Source organism: Scyliorhinus torazame, chromosome 2 (genome assembly GCF_047496885.1).
Source record: "Scyliorhinus torazame isolate Kashiwa2021f chromosome 2, sScyTor2.1, whole genome shotgun sequence".
Classification (NCBI taxonomy): Eukaryota; Metazoa; Chordata; class Chondrichthyes; order Carcharhiniformes; family Scyliorhinidae; genus Scyliorhinus; species Scyliorhinus torazame.
Window position 1 is genome coordinate 130,474,034 of NC_092708.1, and position 21,772 is coordinate 130,495,805.

The window sequence follows — 21,772 nt, forward strand, 5'->3', positions numbered from 1 at the left end:
AGCTGCAACAGCAGAGCGGGCAGCAGAGGGGCAGCTGGCAGCCGCAGAGAATGTAGGGACGACCGCAACAGGCCGAGGAGGAGGAGGAGGTGTCAAGGAAGCGCCGCATGAGACCTCGCGTGAACCAGTGGCGGCTGTCATTCGAGGACCTGCCGGACCGGGCATGCCGTCGGAGACGATGAGCAGAGAGACAGTGCGACACATCTGCCACATGTTGGCACACCTGGCACCGCAGGGGTATGGGGGTGGCCACCAGCTACCTGTGCCGGTCAAGGTGACAGTCGCCCTGAACTTCTATGCCACGGGGTCCTTCCAGTCGCCAAGTGGAGACGTGTCTGGGATCTCACAGACCTCGGTGCACAGGTCCATCTGCACCATCACGGAGGCCCTATATGTCCAGACGCCTCAATACATCCAGTTCCATGTGGACCAAGCCCACAAGTATTCCCGGGCAGCGTTCGCTGCCATTGCCGGGATGTCCCGGGTCTAGGGGGCAATAGACGGGATGCATGTCGCCCTACGGGCACTGGCGTATAACAGGCTGCTGTACACAAACTGAAAGGGGTACCACTCAAAGGACATCCAGCTGATCTGTGACCATCAGTTGCGCATCGTGCTCCCGGGCAGTGTGCATGACTCCTTCATCCTAGCACACTCGGTGATCCCTGAGCTTTGACAAAGGGTCACCTGGACTCGAAGCGTTAGCTCTTTTCTCTCCCTACAGATGCCGCCAGACCTGACCACCACTCCCCCGCCCCCCGCCCCCCATCCCCTGCCCCCCCACGGTTGCGGCCGTGGCTGATGATACCTATCCAGAGGTCACAGACCAACGCCCCCGCGTCAAACGCGATTTCGGGGCGGGGCTGCAGAGAATCCAGCCCAGTGTTTCTGAGAGGAATTCCTCAGCCACAGAATAACGTGTGTCAGGATTTTCACTGCTATGGACAGAGGGAAATACCTCAATAGTTTCTACAGCATGATTTATTTCCCTTCTTGAAGATAATTGAAATTGTCGCATTCCTGAAGTCAGGCAAGGTGTGGGATGGGTAGTTCTTTTCCCTCCCAAACCCTAGGATGAGTGCATGGAGTCTTGTTGTGAGCAAGAGCCCAGCAGCTTTGAAGATCTGAGCTGGAATACCATGATGGCTGCCAGATTTTCATTCATCTGATTGCTTGTTGCAGCTTTCCTATTGATGGTGGTTCAGCTATGGATTCTACCACAGAGAACGGAAGGTTTCACCTGGAAGGCATCAGCTGCCTCTGTAGATTCATGGCTGAGGATTTTAAAAAAAATGTTCTTTTCAATGTTAACGGAAGGTATTGTCATCCTTAAGAAGAGAAAGAACATCCTGTGAGTGAAGAGGATTTTACCCATTTGATCTAGGTCTATCAATGGCCCTGGTAGAATCAAAAAAGCTTTGCATGTTGTCATGATATTCAAACATACATCATAACACAAACATAATGATAGACAAACCAACGGACCAATTAGCACACATAACACGACAGCCAATCACAGACAAGAGCAGACACAGTATAAGACAAGAAACACGACACTTCCTGGGCAGTCCATCTGGAGACAGCACAGGGCCAGGACCTCATAGAACATAGAACATAGAACATAGAACAATACAGCGCAGTACAGGCCCTTCGGCCCACGATGTTGCACCGAAACAAAAGCCATCTAACCTACACTATGCCATTATCATCCATATGTTTATCCAATAAACTTTTAAATGCCCTCAATGTTGGCGAGTTCACTACTGTAGCAGGTAGGGCATTCCACGGCCTCACTACTCTTTGCGTAAAGAACCTACCTCTGACCTCTGTCCTATATCTATTACCCCTCAGTTTAAAGTTATGTCCCCTCGTGCCAGCCATATCCATCCGCGGGAGAAGGCTCTCACTGTCCACCCTATCCAACCCCCTGATCATTTTGTATGCCTCTATTAAGTCTCCTCTTAACCTTCTTCTCTCCAACGAAAACAACCTCAAGTCCATCAGCCTTTCCTCATAAGATTTTCCCTCCATACCAGGCAACATCCTGGTAAATCTCCTCTGCACCCGCTCCAAAGCTTCCACGTCCTTCCTATAATGCGGTGACCAGAACTGTACGCAATACTCCAAATGCGGCCGTACCAGAGTTCTGTACAGCTGCAACATGACCTCCCGACTCCGGAACTCAATCCCTCTACCAATAAAGGCCAACACTCCATAGGCCTTCTTCACAACCCTATCAACCTGGGTGGCAACTTTCAGGGATCTATGTACATGGACACCTAGATCCCTCTGCTCATCCACACTTTCAAGAACTTTACCATTAGCCAAATATTCCGCATTCCTGTTATTCCTTCCAAAGTGAATCACCTCACACTTCTCTACATTAAACTCCATTTGCCACCTCTCAGCCCAGCTCTGCAGCTTATCTATATCCTTCTGTAACCTGCTACATCCTTCCACACTATCGACAACACCACCGACTTTAGTATCGTCTGCAAATTTACTCACCCACCCTTCTGCGCCTTCCTCTAGGTCATTGATAAAAATGACAAACAGCAACGGCCCCAGAACAGATCCTTGTGGTACTCCACTTGTGACTGTACTCCATTCTGAACATTTCCCATCAACCACCACCCTCTGTCTTCTTTCAGCTAGCCAATTTCTGATCCACATCTCTAAATCACCCTCAATCCCCAGCCTCCATATTTTTTGCAATAGCCTACCGTGGGGAACCTTATCAAACGCTTTGCTGAAATCCATATACACCACATCAACTGCTCTACCCTCGTCTACCTGTTCAGTCACCTTCTCAAAGAACTCAATAAGGTTTGTGAGGCATGACCTACCCTTCACAAAGCCATGCTGACTATCCCTGATCATATTATTCCTATCTAGATGATTATAAATCTTGTCTCTTATAATCCCCTCCAAGACTTTACCCACTACAGACGTGAGGCTCACCGGTCTATAGTTGCCGGGGTTGACTCTGCTCCCCTTTTTGAACAAAGGGACCACATTTGCTGTCCTCCAGTCCTCTGGCACTATTCCTGTAGCCAATGATGACATAAAAATCAAAGCCAAAGGTCCAGCAATCTCTTCCCTGGCCTCCCATAGAATCCTAGGATAAATCCCATCAGGTCCCGGGGACTTATCTATTTTCAGCCTGTCCAGAATTGCCAACACCTCTTCCCTACGTACCTCAATGCCATCTATTCTATTAGCCTGGGGCTCAGCATTCTCCTCCACAACATTATCTTTTTCCTGAGTGAATACTGACGAAAAATATTCATTTAGTATCTCGCCTATCTCTTCAGACTCCACACACAATTTCCCATCCCTGTCCTTGACTGGTCCTACTCTTTCCCTAGTCATTCGCTTATTCCTGACATACATATAGAAAGCTTTTGGGTTTTCCTTGATCCTTCCTGCCAAATACTTCTCATGTCCCCTCCTTGCTCGTCTTAGCTCTCTCTTTAGATCCTTCCTCGCTACCTTGTAACTATCCATCGCCCCAACCGAAACTTCACACTTCATCTTCACATAGGCCTCCTTCTTCCCCTTAACAAGAGATTCCACTTCCTTGGTAAACCACGGTTCCCTCGCTCGACGCCTTCCTCCCTGTCTGACCGGTACATACTTATCAAGAACACGCAGTAGCTGATCCTTGAACAAGCCCCACTTATCCAGTGTGCCCAACACTTGCAGCCTACTTCTCCACCTTATCCCCCCCAAGTCACGTCTAATGGCATCATAATTGCCCTTCCCCCAGCTAGAACTCTTGCCCTGCGGTGTATACTTATCCCTTTCCATCATTAACGTAAACGTCACCGAATTGTGGTCACTGTCCCCAAAGTGCTCTCCTACCTCCAAATCCAACACCTGGCCTGGTTCATTACCCAAAACCAAATCCAACGTGGCCTCGCCTCTTGTTGGCCTGTCAACATATTGTTTCAGGAAACCCTCCTGCACACACTGTACAAAAAACGACCCATCTATTGTACTCGAACTATATCTTTTCCAGTCAATATTTGGAAAGTTAAAGTCTCCCATAATAACTACTCTGTTACTTTCGCTCATATCCAGAATCATCTTCGCCATCCTTTCCTCTACATCCCTAGAACTATTAGGAGGCCTATAAAAAACTCCCAACAGGGTGACCTCTCCTTTCCTGTTTCTAACTTCAGCCCATACTACCTCGGAAGAAGAGTCCCCATCTAGCATCCTCTCCGCCACCGTAATACTGCTCTTGACTAGCAGCGCCACACCTCCCCCTCTTTTGCCTCCTTCTCTGAGCTTACTAAAACACCTAAACCCCGGAACCTGCAACATCCATTCCTGTCCCTGCTCTATCCATGTCTCCGAAATGGCCACAACATCGAAGTCCCAGGTACCAACCCACGCTGCCAGTTCCCCTACCTTGTTTCGTATACTCCTGGCATTGAAGTAGACACACTTCAAACCACCTACCTGAACACTGGCCCCCTCCTGCGACGTCAAATCTGTGCTCCTGACCTCTATACTCTCATTCTCCCTTACCCTAAAACTACAATCCAGGTTCCCATGCCCCTGCTGCTTTAGTTTAAACCCCCCCAAAGAGCACTAACAAATCTCCCCCCCAGGATATTTGTGCCCCTCAGGTTCAGATGTAGACCATCCTGTCTGTAGAGGTCCCACCTTCACCTCATTAGCAAGACACTCACACCGTCACAACGTGCTGAGTACCAAGTCAGATGTATAAATAGTTAGATGAAATAAAACTGTGTTGTACCAATCGCAACCGTGTTGGTTCGTCTGTACCTCAGAGCACCCAACACCTCATGATACCAGGAGTGAATCGATACCTACCGGCAAATCTGCCATCCTGAGCCATGGACACCCGCAACAAACCGCAGCCGTTGCAAGTTGCTGGGAACCTGGGCACAAATTGGAAGCTCTTCAAGCAGCGATTCGAACTCTTCATGCAAGCCAATGAAAAACAGGGCGCCTCGGACGAAACAAAGATTGCCATGCTCCTCACTACCGCAGGTCAGCACGCCATCGATGTATACAACTCCTTGGTGTTCGCGGAAGGCGAGAACAAAGCTAAGTATGACACGGTCCTCCTCAAGCTCGACAAGCACTTCAACGTTGAGGTCAACGAAAGCTTTGAGAGGTATGTCTTTCAGCAGCGCCTGCAAGGTAAGGATGAGCTCTTTCAGTCCTTCTTGACGCACCTCCGCATACTCACGCAGTCCTGCGGTTACGACACCACCTCAGAGTCCATGATCCGGGACCAGATCGTTTTTGGCGTTGCCTCCAGTGGCCTACGCCAGCAGCTTCTAAAAATTAAAGGCCTGACCTTAGCATCTGCAGTTAAAGCCTGTGTCCTGCATGAGAATGCGACCAGCCGCTATGCCCAATTTTAGGCGACCGAATCGGCACGGAGGGGGTCCCACGCGATCGAATCGGCAAGCCAGGCCGCCCACGAGGCCAAACGCGTCCAGGCAATCGAGTTTCTCCCGGCCCGCGGCCCGGACGAGGGCGGCCGTTTCGCGCGCTTTTTAAGGCCTCCCGCGTTTGTGTGCGCCAAAACCTACGGCAACACTGAGGGACGTGCTGCGCAAGCGCGCCCGACGCAAGACCGAACTGCGCATGCGCAGTGGCGTAACGAACGCCATGACGTCATGACGTGCGGCAACTGTGGAGCTGCAAATTTAAAAGGGCAATGTCCTGCAAAAACCCGACAATGCCTACGCTGTGGCAAGATGGGCCACTACGCTGCGTACTGTCGAGCGGCTGAACCTGTTGATCTTCCACATCTCCGACAACCTCGCAGACACGTGCGGACCATCCAGCCTCCACATCACGACATCCAAACCGACGACACAGATGACCAAGACGCCTTCCGGGTTGCGGTCATTGATGTGAACCGGGTCAACACCATCAATCCGGGCGATGAATGGAGTGCCACCCTGACGGTCAACCGATCGCCGATCACTTTCCGCCTGGACACTGGCGCCTCCGCCAACCTCATAGCATGGTCAGCCTTCTATACCATGAAGGTCAGACCACCAATCCAGCCATCCCGGTGCAAGATGGTCGACTACAACGGGAACGTTATCCCGGCCATGGGATCCTGCCAGCTCCAGGTGACACACAAAACACACACGGCCACACTCTCGTTCGAGATAGTTGGCTCATCGAAGGACTCCCTGCTGGGCGCACAGGCATGCAAGGCTCTCCACCTTGTGCAACGAATTCTCTCTCTCTCTCCAGACTTCCCGGATGCAGAGTTCTACGCACAGCTCCAATCGCTCCTCGCCCACAATCAGGAGGCATTCGAAGGCATGGGAACACTGCCATACACCTACCGAATTCGCCTCAAACCGGACGCCATCCCGGTCGTTCACGCACCTCGCAGGGTTCCTGCGCCACTTAAAGACCGCCTCAAGCAGCAGCTGCAGGATCTCTAGGACCAAGGGGTCCTATCCAGAGTCACGGAGCCCACGCCATGGGTCAGTTCCATGGTGTGTGTCAAGAAGCCCTCTGGCGAGCTCCGCATCTGTATTGACCCCAAAGACCTCAATAATAATATTATGAGGGAACGTTATCCCATACCCAAATGGGAGGAGATCACCAGTGAAATGGCCCAGGCGAAGATATTCACGAAACTGGATGCTTCTAAAGGATTTTGGCAGATCCAACTGGACCCGTCCAGCCGAAAGCTATGACCCTTCAACACCCCTTTCGGCAGGTTCTGCTACAACCGGATGCCATTTGGCATCATCTCGGCATTCCAGGTCTTCCATAGAATCATGGAGCAGATGATGGAAGGCATCGAAGGGGTGCACGTATATGTGGACGATGTCATCATCTGGTCCACCTCACCGCAGGAGCACATACATCGTCTCCAACGCGTTTTTGCCCGCATACGGGAAAACGGCCTGCGCCTCAACCGAGCCAAGTGCTCCTTTGGCCAGGCCGAGTTGAAGTTCCTGGGGGACCATATCTCCCGGTCAGGGGTCCGTCCGGATGCAGACAAGGTGAGCGCCATCACAGCCATGCCGCAGCCGGCCGACAAGAAGGCTGTCCTACGCTTCCTTGGCATGGTCAACTTCCTGGGGAAGTTCATTCCCAACCTTGCCTCCCACACGACGACTCTGCGCCACCGCGTCAGAAAATCCACAGAGTTCCAGTGGCAACACACACACCAGCTGGAACGGGAGGAGCTCAAACGCAAACTCACTATGGCACCAGTGTTGGCGTTTTTTGATATGTCTCGTGCCACCAAAATCTCAACTGATGCCAGCCAATCCGGCATTGGAGCAGTGCTCCTGCAGAGGAATGACACGGCATCATGGGCCCCAGTGGCCTATGCATCGCGGGCCTTGACCCCCACAGAGCAGCGCTACGCGCAAATCGAAAAAGAATGCCTGGACTTGCTAACCGGTTTAGACAAGTTCCACGATTATGTCTATGGTCTTCCACGGTTCACGGTCGAAACTGACCACCGCCCCCTGGTCAGCATAATAAACAAGGACCTGAACGAGATGACCCCTCGCCTCCAGCGCATCCTACTTAAACTCAGGAGGTACGACTTCCAACTGGTCTACACTCCAGGGAAGGACCTCATCGTGGCGGATGCCCTATCCAGAGCAGTGAGCACGCCGCCAGATGCGGAGGGGTTCGTATGTCAGGTCGAGGCACAGATGGCTTTTACAGCGGCAAATCTGCCGGCTGACGACTCCAGTCTGGCCCGTATCCACCGAGAGACTGCGGCCGACCCCCTTCTGCAGCGAGTGATGCGCCACATGGCGGGAGGATGGCTCAAAGGGCAGTGCCCGCAGTTCTACAATGTACGAGACGACCTAGCCATCATTGATGGTGTCCTTCTGAAGCTGGACCTAAATGTGATTCCGCACAGCATGCGCCAGCTGGTTCTCGATCAACTACACAAAGGCCACTTGGGGGTCGATAAGTGCAGACGGAGGGCTCGAGGGGCGGTATACTGGCCGGGCATCAGTGACGATATTGCCAACATGGTGCTCAACTGTACAACCTGCCAGAGGTTTCAGCCGGCGCAACCTCCTGAGATGCTTCTGCCCCATGAGCTGGTGATGTCCCCCTGGGCGAAGGTGGGTGTCGACCTATTTCACACGCTCGGCATGGACTATGTCATCATAGTTGACTACTTCTCAAACTACCCAGAAGTCATACGCCTGCACGATTTGACGTCGTCTGCTGTCATCAGGGCCTGCAAAGACACCTTTGCTCGCCACGGCATTCCGATGACTGTCATATCGGACAATGGGCCCTGTTTTGCCAGCCATGAATGGTCGTCCTTTACTGCTTCGTATGGCTTCACACACGTGACGTCCAGCCCTCTGCATCCCCAGTCCAATGGAAAGGCGGAGAAGGGCGTTCACATTGCCAAGCGGCTCCTCTGCAAGGCTGTTGCTGCCGGGTCGGACTTCTACCTCGCCCTGCTGGCCTATCGCTCGGCCCCACTAGCCACTGGTCTCTCACCAGCACAGCTGCTGATGGGTCGCGCCCTCAGAACCACTGTGCCTTCCATCCTGGCACCAACAATAGACCATGCTCCGGTACTGCATAGGATGCAACTGCAGTGCGATCGGCAGAAGAGGTCGTTCGACATACGGGAAACTGATCTTCCCTCCCTGGCCCCTGGAGACAACGTCCGCATCCACCTACCAGACTGTGGCTGGTCAGCACCTGCCGAAGTTCTCCGACGCGTGGCTCCCCGCTCGTTCCTGGTACGCGTGCCGGATGGATCCGTGCGTAGGTGCAATCGCCGAGCCCTTCGCTTACTTCCACGCTCGCAACGGGACCCTACACAGACGCCGTGTCCTCCACTGGTTCCTGATAGCGACTTCGTGGAGCTGCCATATACCATGCCCCTTCTATCGCCGCCCGTGGCCAGGCTCGCACCTCAGCCGGTGGTTCTCGACCCACCCTTGAGGCGGTCAACCCGAATTCGTCGCCCACCTACTAGACTGGACTTATGAGACTGTTCACACGTCAAACTTTAGCAACTACTGTTTTGTAACATGTCACTGTTTTATCGTTCCAGGCCTCGTTTGATCGTTCCAAATTTCAACGTTGTTCTTCTTTTGTTATGGTACAACCTCGTTAGCATGTCACACCTGACATCGCCCCTTGTATATAGTTAAGCCCCATGTACATGATGTAAATATCACGCACACACACCTTTAGCTGCACTCAGGACACATTTATATTTATAACCACGTAGGCACATAATCTTGTAAAAAAGGGGGGATGTCATGATATTCAAACATACATCATAACACATACATAATGATAGACAGACCAACGGACCAATTAGCACACATAACACGACAGCCAATCACAGATAAGAGCAGACACAGTATAAGACAAGAAACACGACACTTCCTGGGCAGTCCATCTGGAGACAGCACAGGGCCAGGACCTCATTAGCAAGACACTCACACAGTCACAACGTGCTGAGTACCAAGTCAGATGTATAAATAGTTAGATGAAATAAAACTGCGTTGTACCAATCGCAACCATGTTGGTTTGTCTGTACCTCAGAGCACCTAACACCTCACATGTCATAATGGTTTGTATATTGGATCTCATGGGCTTTCTCTTCTCACCACATGTCCTTTACTGTCTGATTTATCTTTCTGCATCAACCTTGAGCTGTTGGAATTCTGCCTTCTTGAGTTGCGACCTTGGGTTTTTCTGCCAGACAATGAAGGCTGCTTGTTTTTGTCTTGGTGATGACAATGCTCACACTCAATGGCCTGGTCACAGGAATCTAGTACAGCTGACTTTATTTGATTCCACTGTTCCGGAATTCAGTTAGCTATGTGAAAATTTTCCAGATTGTTCGTGAACTGCCCTAGGAGTTCCTCTCCTTGGTTGGGCTGTGTTAGGGCTGAGACCTTAAAATGTCTTGGTGCTAGTGGATGTTCATCGCGGCAAGTCTAACTTCTGTCCAGAAGGCAGTAGTCCCTTGCATGGATCGAGTGACACAGGCATCACTTAGATCTTTGATCTGAACAATGACATAATCCAGGAGAATCATAGAATTTACAGTGCAGAAGGAGGCCACCCAGCCCACCAAGATTGCACCGGCCCCTGGAAAGAGCACCCTACCCAAGCCCACACCTCCAACCTATCCCGAAAATCCAGTAACCCCATCCAACCTTTTTGGACACTAAGGGCAATTTATCATGGCCAATTCACCTAACCTGCACATCTTTAGATGGTGGGAGGAAACCGGAGCACCTGGAGGAAACCCACACAGACATGGGGAGAACAGACAGTGACCCAAGCCGGAATCGAACCTGGGACCCTGGAGCTGTGAAGCAACTGTGCTAACCACTGTACTACCATGCTGCCCTAGGTGACAATGGAGGATCTAGGATGCTTCCATGTGGTTTTGTATTTCCTTCTGTTGGAAGAAGGTGTTTGTTATAATGAGGCCTTGCTGAGCACACATTAACAGTAGGAGGACATCATTTGCATTGGCTCTTCCCACCCCATTGTCCTAAACTTCAGACACTGGAGTCACGGCCAACCCTGGCATTAAAGACCTCAGACCGATGATCTTTCCTTCTTTTGGATGGCAATGGCGATTTCATCAACGTCAGAATCGAATGTTTCCTTAACATTTAATAATAATAATAATAATCACTTATTGTCACAAGTAGGCTTCAATGAAGTTACTGTGAAAAGCCCCTAGTCGCAACATTCCGTCGCTTGTTCGGGGAGGCTGGATCGGGAATTGAACCCGCGCTGCTGGCATTGTTCTGCATTGCAAGCCAGCTATTTAGCCCACTGTGCTGAACCAGCCCCTAACATTTCATCAGAATTAAGGCTCTAAACATAAGCACTAATTATAGTGACATATAGTGACTCATAATGGCTAACCTGTTGGTGAAACGGGAGTCAGGGGAGTTCTGGGGAATTCTGTCAGTGCATCCAAAATCCTATTCTGAATGGCAAACCAACTCCATCAGAATGAGGATCGCTGTCAGCCTTTCTTTTGCAGTCAAAGGTGTATCCTCTGCTTGTTTCTTCATCTGCCCCTCCTCAAGAAGCAGCTCTCACTGAGGGCCAATTTAATATTAATTTGGAATTTTGATATTTAATATGAGATGAATACAGTTCTTGACACCCTTGACATTCTCCATGAGCATTCTAACATTCCAAGTCACAAAATGCTTCCTTTGACCATGAAGATGGAGATCCTGCAGGGCATGCTTACCCAGCCAGGAGAAAATAGGACAGCCTATTGTTAGGGCACACTTTCTCGTCCCTTCTCTTTTTGGGGTGAGCCAAGGATATCCAGATACTGCTGCCCAAAGACACCTCTGTCCTGAAGCAGGTATCCAATGACCTTCATTTAAAAAAAAAAATTTAGAGCACCCAATAATTTTTTCCAATTAAGGGGCAATTTAGTGTGGCCAATTTGCCTATCCTGCACATCTTTGGGTTGTGGGGATGAAACCCATGCAGACACTGGGAGAATGTGCAAACTCCACACAGACAGTGACCCAGGGCTGGGATTCGAACCCAGGTCCTCAGCACCATAGGCAGCAATGCTAACCACTGTGCCACCGTGCTGCACTCCAATGACCTTCATGTCTTCAGCCCTTCATTCCCTGTGTGCAGGTTCTTAACCAGGGTTCCCTATGTTTACATCCCTATCCCTGTTGCTAATTCTCCATTCCACAGTGCTTGGTAAATGGACCTGGTAGAAGCCTACATGTGATTTTGTTTAATGTGGCAACCTGTCATTGCCCACATAATCTTGAAGGTTGGTGGTCATTTTTCAGGGACATATCAAACCAGGTGATCAAGATTACTTTGCCGCTGCAGCCTTCCTCCTTCTGTACAGCCGCCCAGAAGCACAGTTTCCTGTTGCCAATTCTGCTATTGAAGACCTCTTGGACTGTGCTTTATCTGGCACCTCACCTCCACCTTGCTACCATGGAGGGCCCTACTGGAAGCAAGGAGCTCCCAACAGCATTCCTCAACATATCATCGGAGTGCACAAGCTTTTCCAACATGCCAAGATGGCTACACAGGGAGAAGGGGGAGTTTGTTTGATAACACATTTGTAAAGCACTTTGGGACACATTACTATGTTAAAGATACTTTAGAAATGTTGTTAAGTCTTTGCGAATGCCAGTAAAGGGCCTGTTTGAGATTCACTTGTCAAAATGTGTTTGTAATAGACAATAACGTACACTGTACATGCTGCAGTCAATATTCTAAGGCACTTCGTAGCCAAACTAGCAATTCTTAAAAAGGTACCTCTTACATTGTTTTAGTTATTTTATTGTGATGCTGGGAGGAGCAGGGGAAATCTTCACAGCTTCACATTACATTCACAACCTACTGAAGGCCATGTCTCACACCTTCCAGATTGTCCAAGGCTCCTGTCCTCTCTTCTGGACTCTCCAGAGGACTCCAAATGGTGTGTGAACAGGCTGGATCTTAACGCCTCTTTGTGAGCTGGCTCCTGCACCTTGCCCATAATAAATAAAATAGGCTGATGTACTGAGTGTTCATGGACCTCCTGCCTCTAGTTATGTGTACCACTGGGATCGTGCTTGAATTCAGCCATGATCCAATTTCCAGGCCAAGGTTCATAATCATTACAACAATATTTACAACGAAGTACAATTTTCTAGTTTCTGAAGTGGGTAGCTGATATCTTCATTTATTGGCAGCAAAGTTTTGGGTATATAGAAAGCAAATTGGAGAAATATTTAAAATCCTTTATTTGTTGTCACTACAATTGAACATGTCTTTGCATTTCTGCATTGGTTGGAAAAGGACCATAAATGTTCACGTGATTATCACAGGGTGGACAACATTCTCAGATTTGAACATACGTTTTGAAACTGAACGGAACTGTGCAAGAAATGGGCTTTGACTTACTGAAGGGGTGAGTTTCAGCTCCGATCTTTCCCTGTCTCCTTGTTCAAAGAATTCACTAGTAACCAGTTCTGCAACCTGCAAGAGGATTAGAGGTTTCAGTGAGGGGAGAATCTGTTCTGTGAATGCTTTCTCATCAGCTTTCATTATTACGTTTGATTCTCCATTGTTAGATGCTGCAGTTCTCTTTTGTCAATGTCTTAGCTAATCACTATGAATGAACAGCACTCTGAACCGATGTAATATTGCATTTAGAGTCAAATGGCATTCATTAACATGTATGGAAGCATATTGATAGTTCTGAAAATTGAACCACGAGAGAGGAATTTCTACCTTAACATGGTAGAATGCAAAGCTTTTCTCTCTTCGTTATAAAAGAACAAAAAATTTGGCTTCCCAGACTGAACTGCAAAGGTTCTCCTCTATCGTACAACCAGTTAGCTGGTTCAGGAAATGTGAATATTTCAGATGACAAAATTGAAGTTTGAATTCTCTCCGTAAAGACAAAAGTCTCAGTGGACAGTAAGTTGCTATTGAGCAGAGGGGCAGGTAGTGGAGATGGGGAAATGGATAGCATGAAAGAAAATAATTGTTCGGAAATTACAAAATGGAGCAAAGCCCAAACAGTCCATGTTGGTATTTATCCCAGTAGCATTTGAATGCAGCTTATGGTTAATTTGTAAGTTGTTATATTAAAGGCTTATCCTGGTATCTAGGCTGCTGAAATTATATTTTCTGAAAACATCAGGGTCATAAGATCATAAGAAATAGGAGCAGGAGTAGGCCATTTGGCCCCTCAGGCATGTTCCACCATTCAATAAGATTACTGTGGCCTTAACTCCACCTCCCTGTCTGCCTCCCCATAACCCTTGATTCCATTGAAATTAAAAATCTATCAAACTCAGCCTTGAATATGTTCAATGACCCAACCTCACTGTTTTCTAGGGTAGAGAATTTTAAAGTCTAGCATAGCTGCCCTTTGAAATGGCCGAGCAAGCTATTCAGTTGAACCAAACCACTACAAAGTTTACAAAAAGGAATGAAATTAGACGGGACCACCCAGCATCGATCTAGACACAGGAAACAACACCAAACCCATGTTGTCCCTGCAAAGTTCTACTTACTAATGCCTGGGAGCTAAAATTGGGAGAGCTGTCCCACCAACTAGACAAGCAACAACTGTGATGCTGGGGACCTCAGGAAGAGGCCGAGATGGATCATATACTCGGTACTTCTGGATGAGGCTGGTTGCAAATGCTTCAATCTTGCCCTTTTGCATTATCATTGAGGATGGTGATCCTCCAGTGATACTCACTGAATCATGCCTCACAATGGCACAGACACCATCATTGCCATCCTGTTCTGGAGGTGGCGGAACAGTGGTATATTGTCAGGACGGAATTGCCCTGGGAATCTTCAACATTGATTCGGGACCCCATGACGTTTCATGGCATCGGGTCAAACATGGGCAAGGAAACCTCCTGCTAATTACCACCTGCTCCACCCCTCAGTACTCCTCCATGCTTAAAACCAATTTGAAGAAGTGCTGAGGGTGGCAAGGGCACAGAATGTACTCTAGCTGGAGCACCTCACTATCCATCACCAAGAGTGGCTCGATAGCACCACTACTGAACAAGCTGATATTCTAAAGGACATAACTGCTCGACTGAGTCGGTGGCAGATGGCGAGAGAACCAACAAGAGGGAAAAACCTTGTCTTCAATAATGCAACTGTTGCAGATGTATTTGTCCATGAGAGCATTGGTAAGAGTGACCACCACACAATCCTTGTGGAGGCAAACTCCTGTTTCACATTGAGTGTGCCCTCCATTGTATTGTGTTGCACCACAACCATGCTAAATGGAATAGATTTCAAACAGATCTAGCCACTCAAAATTGGTCATACATGAGGCACTGTGTGCAACCAGCAGAATTGTTCTCAGCCATAATCTGTAACCTCATTGACTGGCATATCCCCCATTCTACTATTACCATCAAGGCAAGGGATCAATCCTGTTTCAATGAAGAGTGCAGGAGGAAATGCCAGAAGCAACAGCAGGCATACCTAAAAAGATGAGGGGTGGGATTCTGTTTCTGAGACTAAGAGCTGGATTCTCCGATTCTGCGACTATGTCCACAGGAACCGTCTGGTCTTACGACCAAAATGCTGGCACCACCCCCACACCGATCCAACGGCCGGTGGGGGGCTAGCAGCGTAAAGCCCCCGGCTGTACCTACGGATATGGCTGCAGAATGGCCGGGTCCTTGGCCGCACATGTGCACGGTGGCGGCCTGCGATGGCTGTGCCGTTCAACATGGCACCAGCCTCGCGTGGACCCGGCCTGCCAAAATCTGCCCACCTGTAAACTCCCTCGCCACCCCCGGACCAAGCCCCACCAATCCCCCTAGCGCCCGCCGAAGCTCCCCCTGCCAGCGGAACGGCTCCCCCCCTGACTGGCGGCGCTGGACACAGTCCGCAGCCGCCACGCGAGGTCCCTGACACTTGTGAGGACACACTGTCGGGGACTCGGCCCATGGGGGGCGGAGTATCGCGGGAGGGCCTCAGGCGACATCCCGAGGCCGTCCCGACGGCGTGAGGCGTACTCCTCGAGTACGCTGTTTTTGAGGGGGCGGAGCATCGGAAAAATGGAGCCTCCTCCGATTCCAACATAAAAATACATTCTCCTATTGATTGCCGAATGGGGTTTCGGCGTCGGCAATCGGAGAATCCAGCCCTAAGAATTGACGCCGACACAGAATCTGTGGACGTTCACAACAGCAAAACTGGTGCCGAACCTGGATCGATTCAGCAACTGTGGAGGGGCTAGCACCAACGCCACATGGAACATGGAACACAATTTATTCCAATGAAAAATGGTGCGGGATTCATTGGATCCGTGATTGAGACTTGAGAGGCTGACAAGCTGCAGCTGCAAATACACATTACAATCCCCACACACACTCATCCCCGCCAACAAGATGGCACTGGTTGTGCTGCAGCGCGTCCATACAGCTGTTAGGTCAGCTGGGGCCAGAGGGCACCGAGGAAGGTTGGCCTGGGGAGATACCTATATGACCTGTGGCACTAAGTTCACAGTGGGCTGTTAGCGGTGTGTGCAGCTGCATGGCTGCATTGTCATCTGCGGCCATGCCCATCCATCCCGACCCATAGCCCACCGCGTGGCCATCCCCCGCTACTCCCTCCGGCCCTGGCAGAACCGCACAGGCCAGCAGCACAATTGTCAGCAAACTATGGCGGTGTTGGACATTTTCGTACTGTCTTTCTCTCCCTCAGCAGCCACAACGCCGGTTTCATGATTTTTAAAAGCACATGTGACAAGCACCATTAGGCACTCGGCGCATTGGGGGTGGAGCATCGTGGAGGCCCAAGAGAATAATTATAATAATAATAATCGGTTATTGTCACAAGTAGGCTTCAATGAAGTTACTGTGAAAAGGCCCTAGTCGCCACATTCCGGCGCCTGTTCGGGGAGGCCGGTACGGGAATTGAACCCGCGCTGCTGGTCTTGTTCTGCATTACAAGCCAGCTATTTAGCCCACAGTGCTAAACCAACCCCAGAATACTGGGTCGGGCCCGCTAATCGCATGCAAATGGTGTTTTCTGTACGTGCATTCTGTACCGCATTGACGCCGCTTGTGGTATTATTATAACTGTAAGAACTGCAAGGGTTAATGGAGTGCTTAGAGTAGCCACTAGAGGGAGCTACAGTTACAACTATAAAAGGCAGTGATGGTAAGCCTTGTTGGAGTGTGTGTGCAGGAGTTAGCTAGAGAGAGGCAGAAGTACAAATAGTATTTGTGAGATCAGATCATTGTCTACATCAGTAGTGAGATTCGCTGTAGGTGAGTGTAGTTTAAATGTTATTAATCAACTGTGTATTCTTTAGGAGTACATGTCGAATCCAAGTTAGTAGTGTTAATAAATTTATAGCTTTGTTTAAGTTCAAGCATTTTGTTGTCTTTGTGAACACTATGCCAACCATCCTGAGATAAGCAATGCAAAGAACACCACATGTTACCAGGAGTGGAAAACTTTAAATAGTAATGGTCCCACATGGTACCAAGAGTCTATTTCTGTTAGGAAACAACAGTTAGATTAGGAAAGAATATCATTAGGAGCTTGATGAAACAATCCAGAAGCTACAGAACTCAGAAAATCTACAACGAAGACTAATCAGAAGATGGAGGGTCTCAAGAAGCCTGACCACTTCAGGGTAAATGGTAAACTATGCCAGAACTGGGCTTTCCTTAAACTGTAGTATGAAATTTTCCTTTCTGCCTCTGTGCTTGAAAGTGCCTCTGACCAAAGGAAATAGCACTCCTATTAAATTTGGTTGGACCGCAATCATTAGAACTTTTTAATTTGTTTGATTTCAGTGCTGAGGAGGATAAAACTAAATACAACATGGTGCTACAAAAGTTCAATACACATAGTAAGAAGCAGGTGAATGAGACCTATGAGCGCTACATGTTCAGAAAATGGTTGCAATTAAGAGAGGAGTCAGTAGATTATTTCACAACAGCTTTAAAGTTGCGAGTGCAGTCCTGTAATTTTTCTTCCGCCTCCGATTCAATACTGCGTGATCAAGTTGTGTTCGGGATAAATGATGAGCATTTGTGAGAGAAAATGCTAAAATGACCAGCTTTACCGCTTAAAGACATGATTAATATGTGCAAGGCCAGTGAACAGTCATCGGCTGAATATGCAATTTGTGACAAAAGAAAAGAGTGCGAAATCAGGAAACGTGGCTGACGCCATTAATGCTGTGTCACAGCAAAGAAAACTGCGTACAACGGCCGACAGATATTTTGAGAGTGACGTCATGAATGTGATGACATGCACACGCTGTGGCCACGCCCACTGTAAAAAAAATTGTCCGCCAATAGGCAAACAATGTTCCAATTGTTGTAAGTAGAATCACTTTGCAGCACGGTGTCGTTTATCAACTTCTCCAGTAACCAAATTAAAAAAGTCCTACAGTGATTTCAGACGGATCCAAAGTGTTAAGAGTGAAGAGAAAAAAATCCAACACCATAGCGGATAGAGAGGATTGCTCACCATATTCACTTTCGGATACTTTCATGATTGACGTTGTCACTAGGTTTAATTTACTGGATTACGATGAGAGACCAGTACAAGAGCTCTCGAAGATAATTAAGGAGTGGACTGTATCATTAGAAATAAATGGCAAACACATACCATTTAAAATTGACACAGGACCACACGCAAATATTATCACGGAACGATCTTTATGGCAAGCTTATAAGAAACCACTGATAACGCAATCCATTTGTATGCTCACAGATTACAATGGTAACACAACAGTCACAAGAGGGTCCTGCTGTTTTGTAAAGAATGGGAACATCGAGATACCCATCGACTTTGAGGTGGTAGAGGATGAGAAATCATCATTATTTGGGGTGGATGCTTGTGAAGAATTGAAACTAGTTGAAAGGGTTCACTCAGCCAGCACTTCAGCTGACTGAGATGAAGAGTCAAGGGAAGACTTAGGTGTTGTGGACAACCTCTCCAAAGCTACCACTGATGCTGAAACATCAGAATCCAAGACAACCACTAATGCTGAAGCATCAGAACTCGAGATGAAATTTTAAAAACTGAAAATCGCTTATTGTCACAAGGAGGCTTCAAATAAAGTTATTGTGAAAAGCCCCTAGTCGCCACATTCCGGCGCCCGTTCGGGGAGGCTGGTACGGGAATTGAACCGTGCTGCTGGCCTGCCTTGGTCTGTTTTAAAAGCCAGCTATTTAGCCCTGTGCTAAACCAGCCCCTAGATTCCTAGTGGAATCTCAAGCCTGTTTCTTTACCGAGATACTACCGGTGGCTGACTGCAAACTACTTATAATCAAAGCTGAAACTGAAAAGGGTTTGACGCTCCAGAAAGTAAAGCAATACCGAAAAGAAGGATGGCCTACTGGATGTCGATCTGCCTTTTGAGATATACGAGATGACCTTTCTACAGTAGATGGTTTCCTGCTCAAGGGAGGTAGGATTGTGATTCGTGGCAGTTTACATATAGGGATTCTGCAGCAGATTTACGAGGGTCATGAAGCCATTGAAAAGTGTCGCAAAAGAGCAAGACAGTCGGTGTATTGGTCATGAATAAACAGAGATATTGACCAATATGTGCAAGTATGCACAATCTGCCAGATGCATCAGCCAGCACAGAGCAGAGAAAGCATGAAAGAGATGGAAATCATTATCAGTCCATGGAGCAAAGTGGGCATGGGTTTATTCTATTTCCAAGGTCATGACTATCTAGTGGTCATAGACTATTACTCCAACTTTCCAGAGGTGATGATGCTGAACGATTCGACTGCCAGATCGGTGATAAAGGCAACAAAATAAATTTTTGTACGCCATGGGATACCTCTCAGCATTGTCTCTGACAATGGTCCATGTTTCTCAAGTTGGGAGTGGACACAGTTTGCAGAGCAATACAATTTCAATCATATTACTTCAAGCCCACGTTATCCTTAGTCAAATGGAAAAGCAGAGAAAGGAGTAGGGATAATAAAGAAATTATTCCGTAAACCGAGTGATGATAGTCAAGGTATATCGTTGCCATTGCTAGCGTACAGAGCGACACCACTGGCAACTGGATTATCACCTACTCAGATGTTAATGGGTAGACGACTTCGCACCATTCCTGATACGGATAGTAGAGCGAGACATGGATGTATCACAGCAACGAAAAAGAAGCTAAAAGTGGACTATGATAAATGAACCAAACTTCCGTCTGAACTTCGAGAAGGTGACTTTGTATAGATTCAGAATCCAGAGGAGGATGGCACCACGTTGCAAAAGCTCTGAAACAAGTAGCACCAAGGTCATACTTAGTCAATACAGGACAGGACACTGCTCAGGAGAAACAGATGAGCATTGCTACGCAACAAGCATAAAGCTCAACCTCAGCTTCAGAATGTTACAGCACCTGATAACGTATTCATGGACATTGCATTTCCAAATCCTTATTTGACACAGACACAGCAAGAAGAATTGGCAAAGCAATCGAATACCTTGAACATGCCATTAAGGAGATCTACAAGAAGAATCAGACCGCCTGAAAGACTTAATTTGTGATGACTGTATAATTAAACATTTGCTCATCTAAGTGAAATGAAATGAAAATCACTTATTGTCACAAGTAGGCTTCAAATTATGTTACTGTGAAAAGCCCCTAGTTGTCACATTCCAGCGCCTGTTCGGGGAGGCTGGTACGGGAATTGAACCCGCACAAAATATCACAACCAATGTGACAATAATGTTCTTTTACAAAGAAAGGGGGTGTGGTATTATCATAACTGTAAGAACTGCAAGGGTTAATGAAGTATCTAGAGTAGCCACTAGAGGGAGCTACAGTCACAACTATATAAGGCAGTGATGCTAAGCCTTGCGGGAGTATGTGCAGGAGTTAGCTAGAGAGAGTCAGAAGTACAGATAGTGTAAGTGAGAACAGATCATAGCTTATATCAGTAGTGAGATTAGCTGTAGATGAGTGTAGATTAAATCTTATTAATCAACTGTGTATTCTTTAAGAGTATGTGTCGAATCCAAGTTAGTAGTGTTACTAAATTTATAGCTTTGTTTAAGTTCAAGTTATTTTGTGGTCTTTGTGAACACTATGCCAACCATCCTGAGATAGCAACGCAAAGAACACCACATCGCTGTTGAGGTGACGGCAAATTGTGATTTGACGTCAAATCGGGTGCCACGATTTTAGTGTCGGAACCTATTCTCTGCCCAATCGCGTTTTGCGATTTCGTCATCAGCCAACGGAGAAGGCCACCCGAGGTGTGATCCTGGTGAAGCTACAAAACTGGACTATTTGCATGCTAAATCGCAAAAGCAGTGTAAGGGTGAATTAATAGATTTAGTAAAAGGGAGGATAGATCTAACACTCCTGAATTAGCGTAGAATCATATGCAAGTCAAATACTTAGACCTCATGGACTTGAGATCAGCAGAGCTCACCAACAAAGTTGTTTACTTTTTAGAAGAAAAGACAGTTTTTAGCGAAGAGATTTTAGATGAGCATTTGGGTGAAAGTTTAATAGTAAACCTACGTAAACAATATCAGAATTTTAAGACAATGTTCTGTGTACTGACTGACTGGATGAACAACGTCTGTATCTGTGACTTGGTGGGAAAGTGTTGCATTAGAATGCTCTCCCTGTGATTGCTGCATTAGAGTTGTGTTAGAGCTGTGAGGGCTTTATCAGAGGAGAATGCTACTTCAGAGGTTTATCTGGATCATGAATAAACTATTGTAACCTGTTCTAGGGTCTCCTGTGGTTAGTTGGAAGAAGTCCAGCAACGAATTGTCCCATGACCAAAGTATTGGATCTAAGCTCTGCAGCACTGCCACATGCAATTGTGAATGGTGGTGGACAATTAAACAACTCACTGGAGGAGGAAGCTCCACAAATATCCCCATCCTTAATGGTGGGGAAAACCTGCACATCAGAGCAAAAGACAACGTTGAACAATTTGCAACCATCTTGATGATCCTTCTTGACCTCCTCCTGAGCATCACAGATGCAAGTATTCAGCCAATTTGGTTTGATTCACATGATATCAACAAACAAAGAACAAAGAAACAAAGAAATGTACAGCACAGGAACAGGCCCTTCGGCCCTCCAAGCCCGTGCCGACCATGCTGCCCGACTAAACTACAATCTTCTACACTTCCTGGGTCCGTATCCATCTATTCCCATCCTATTCATGTATTTGTCAAGATGCCCCTTAAATGTCACTATCATCCCTGCTTCCACCACCTCCTTCGGCAGCGAGTTCCAGGC

General features: G+C 47.8%; 1 protein-coding gene across 2 annotated transcripts in view; it reads right to left on the reverse strand.

Moving 5' to 3' along the window:
* pde11a (phosphodiesterase 11a) overlaps positions 1-21,772 on the reverse strand; it is a 706,589-nt gene that overhangs the window by 101,999 nt on the left and 582,818 nt on the right. For both annotated transcript variants that reach the window (XM_072477086.1, XM_072477077.1), the window contains one exon: positions 12,937-13,011. In XM_072477086.1, coding sequence (XP_072333187.1) covers positions 12,937-13,011 — 75 coding nt within the window. The remainder of the gene's footprint in view (positions 1-12,936; positions 13,012-21,772) is intronic.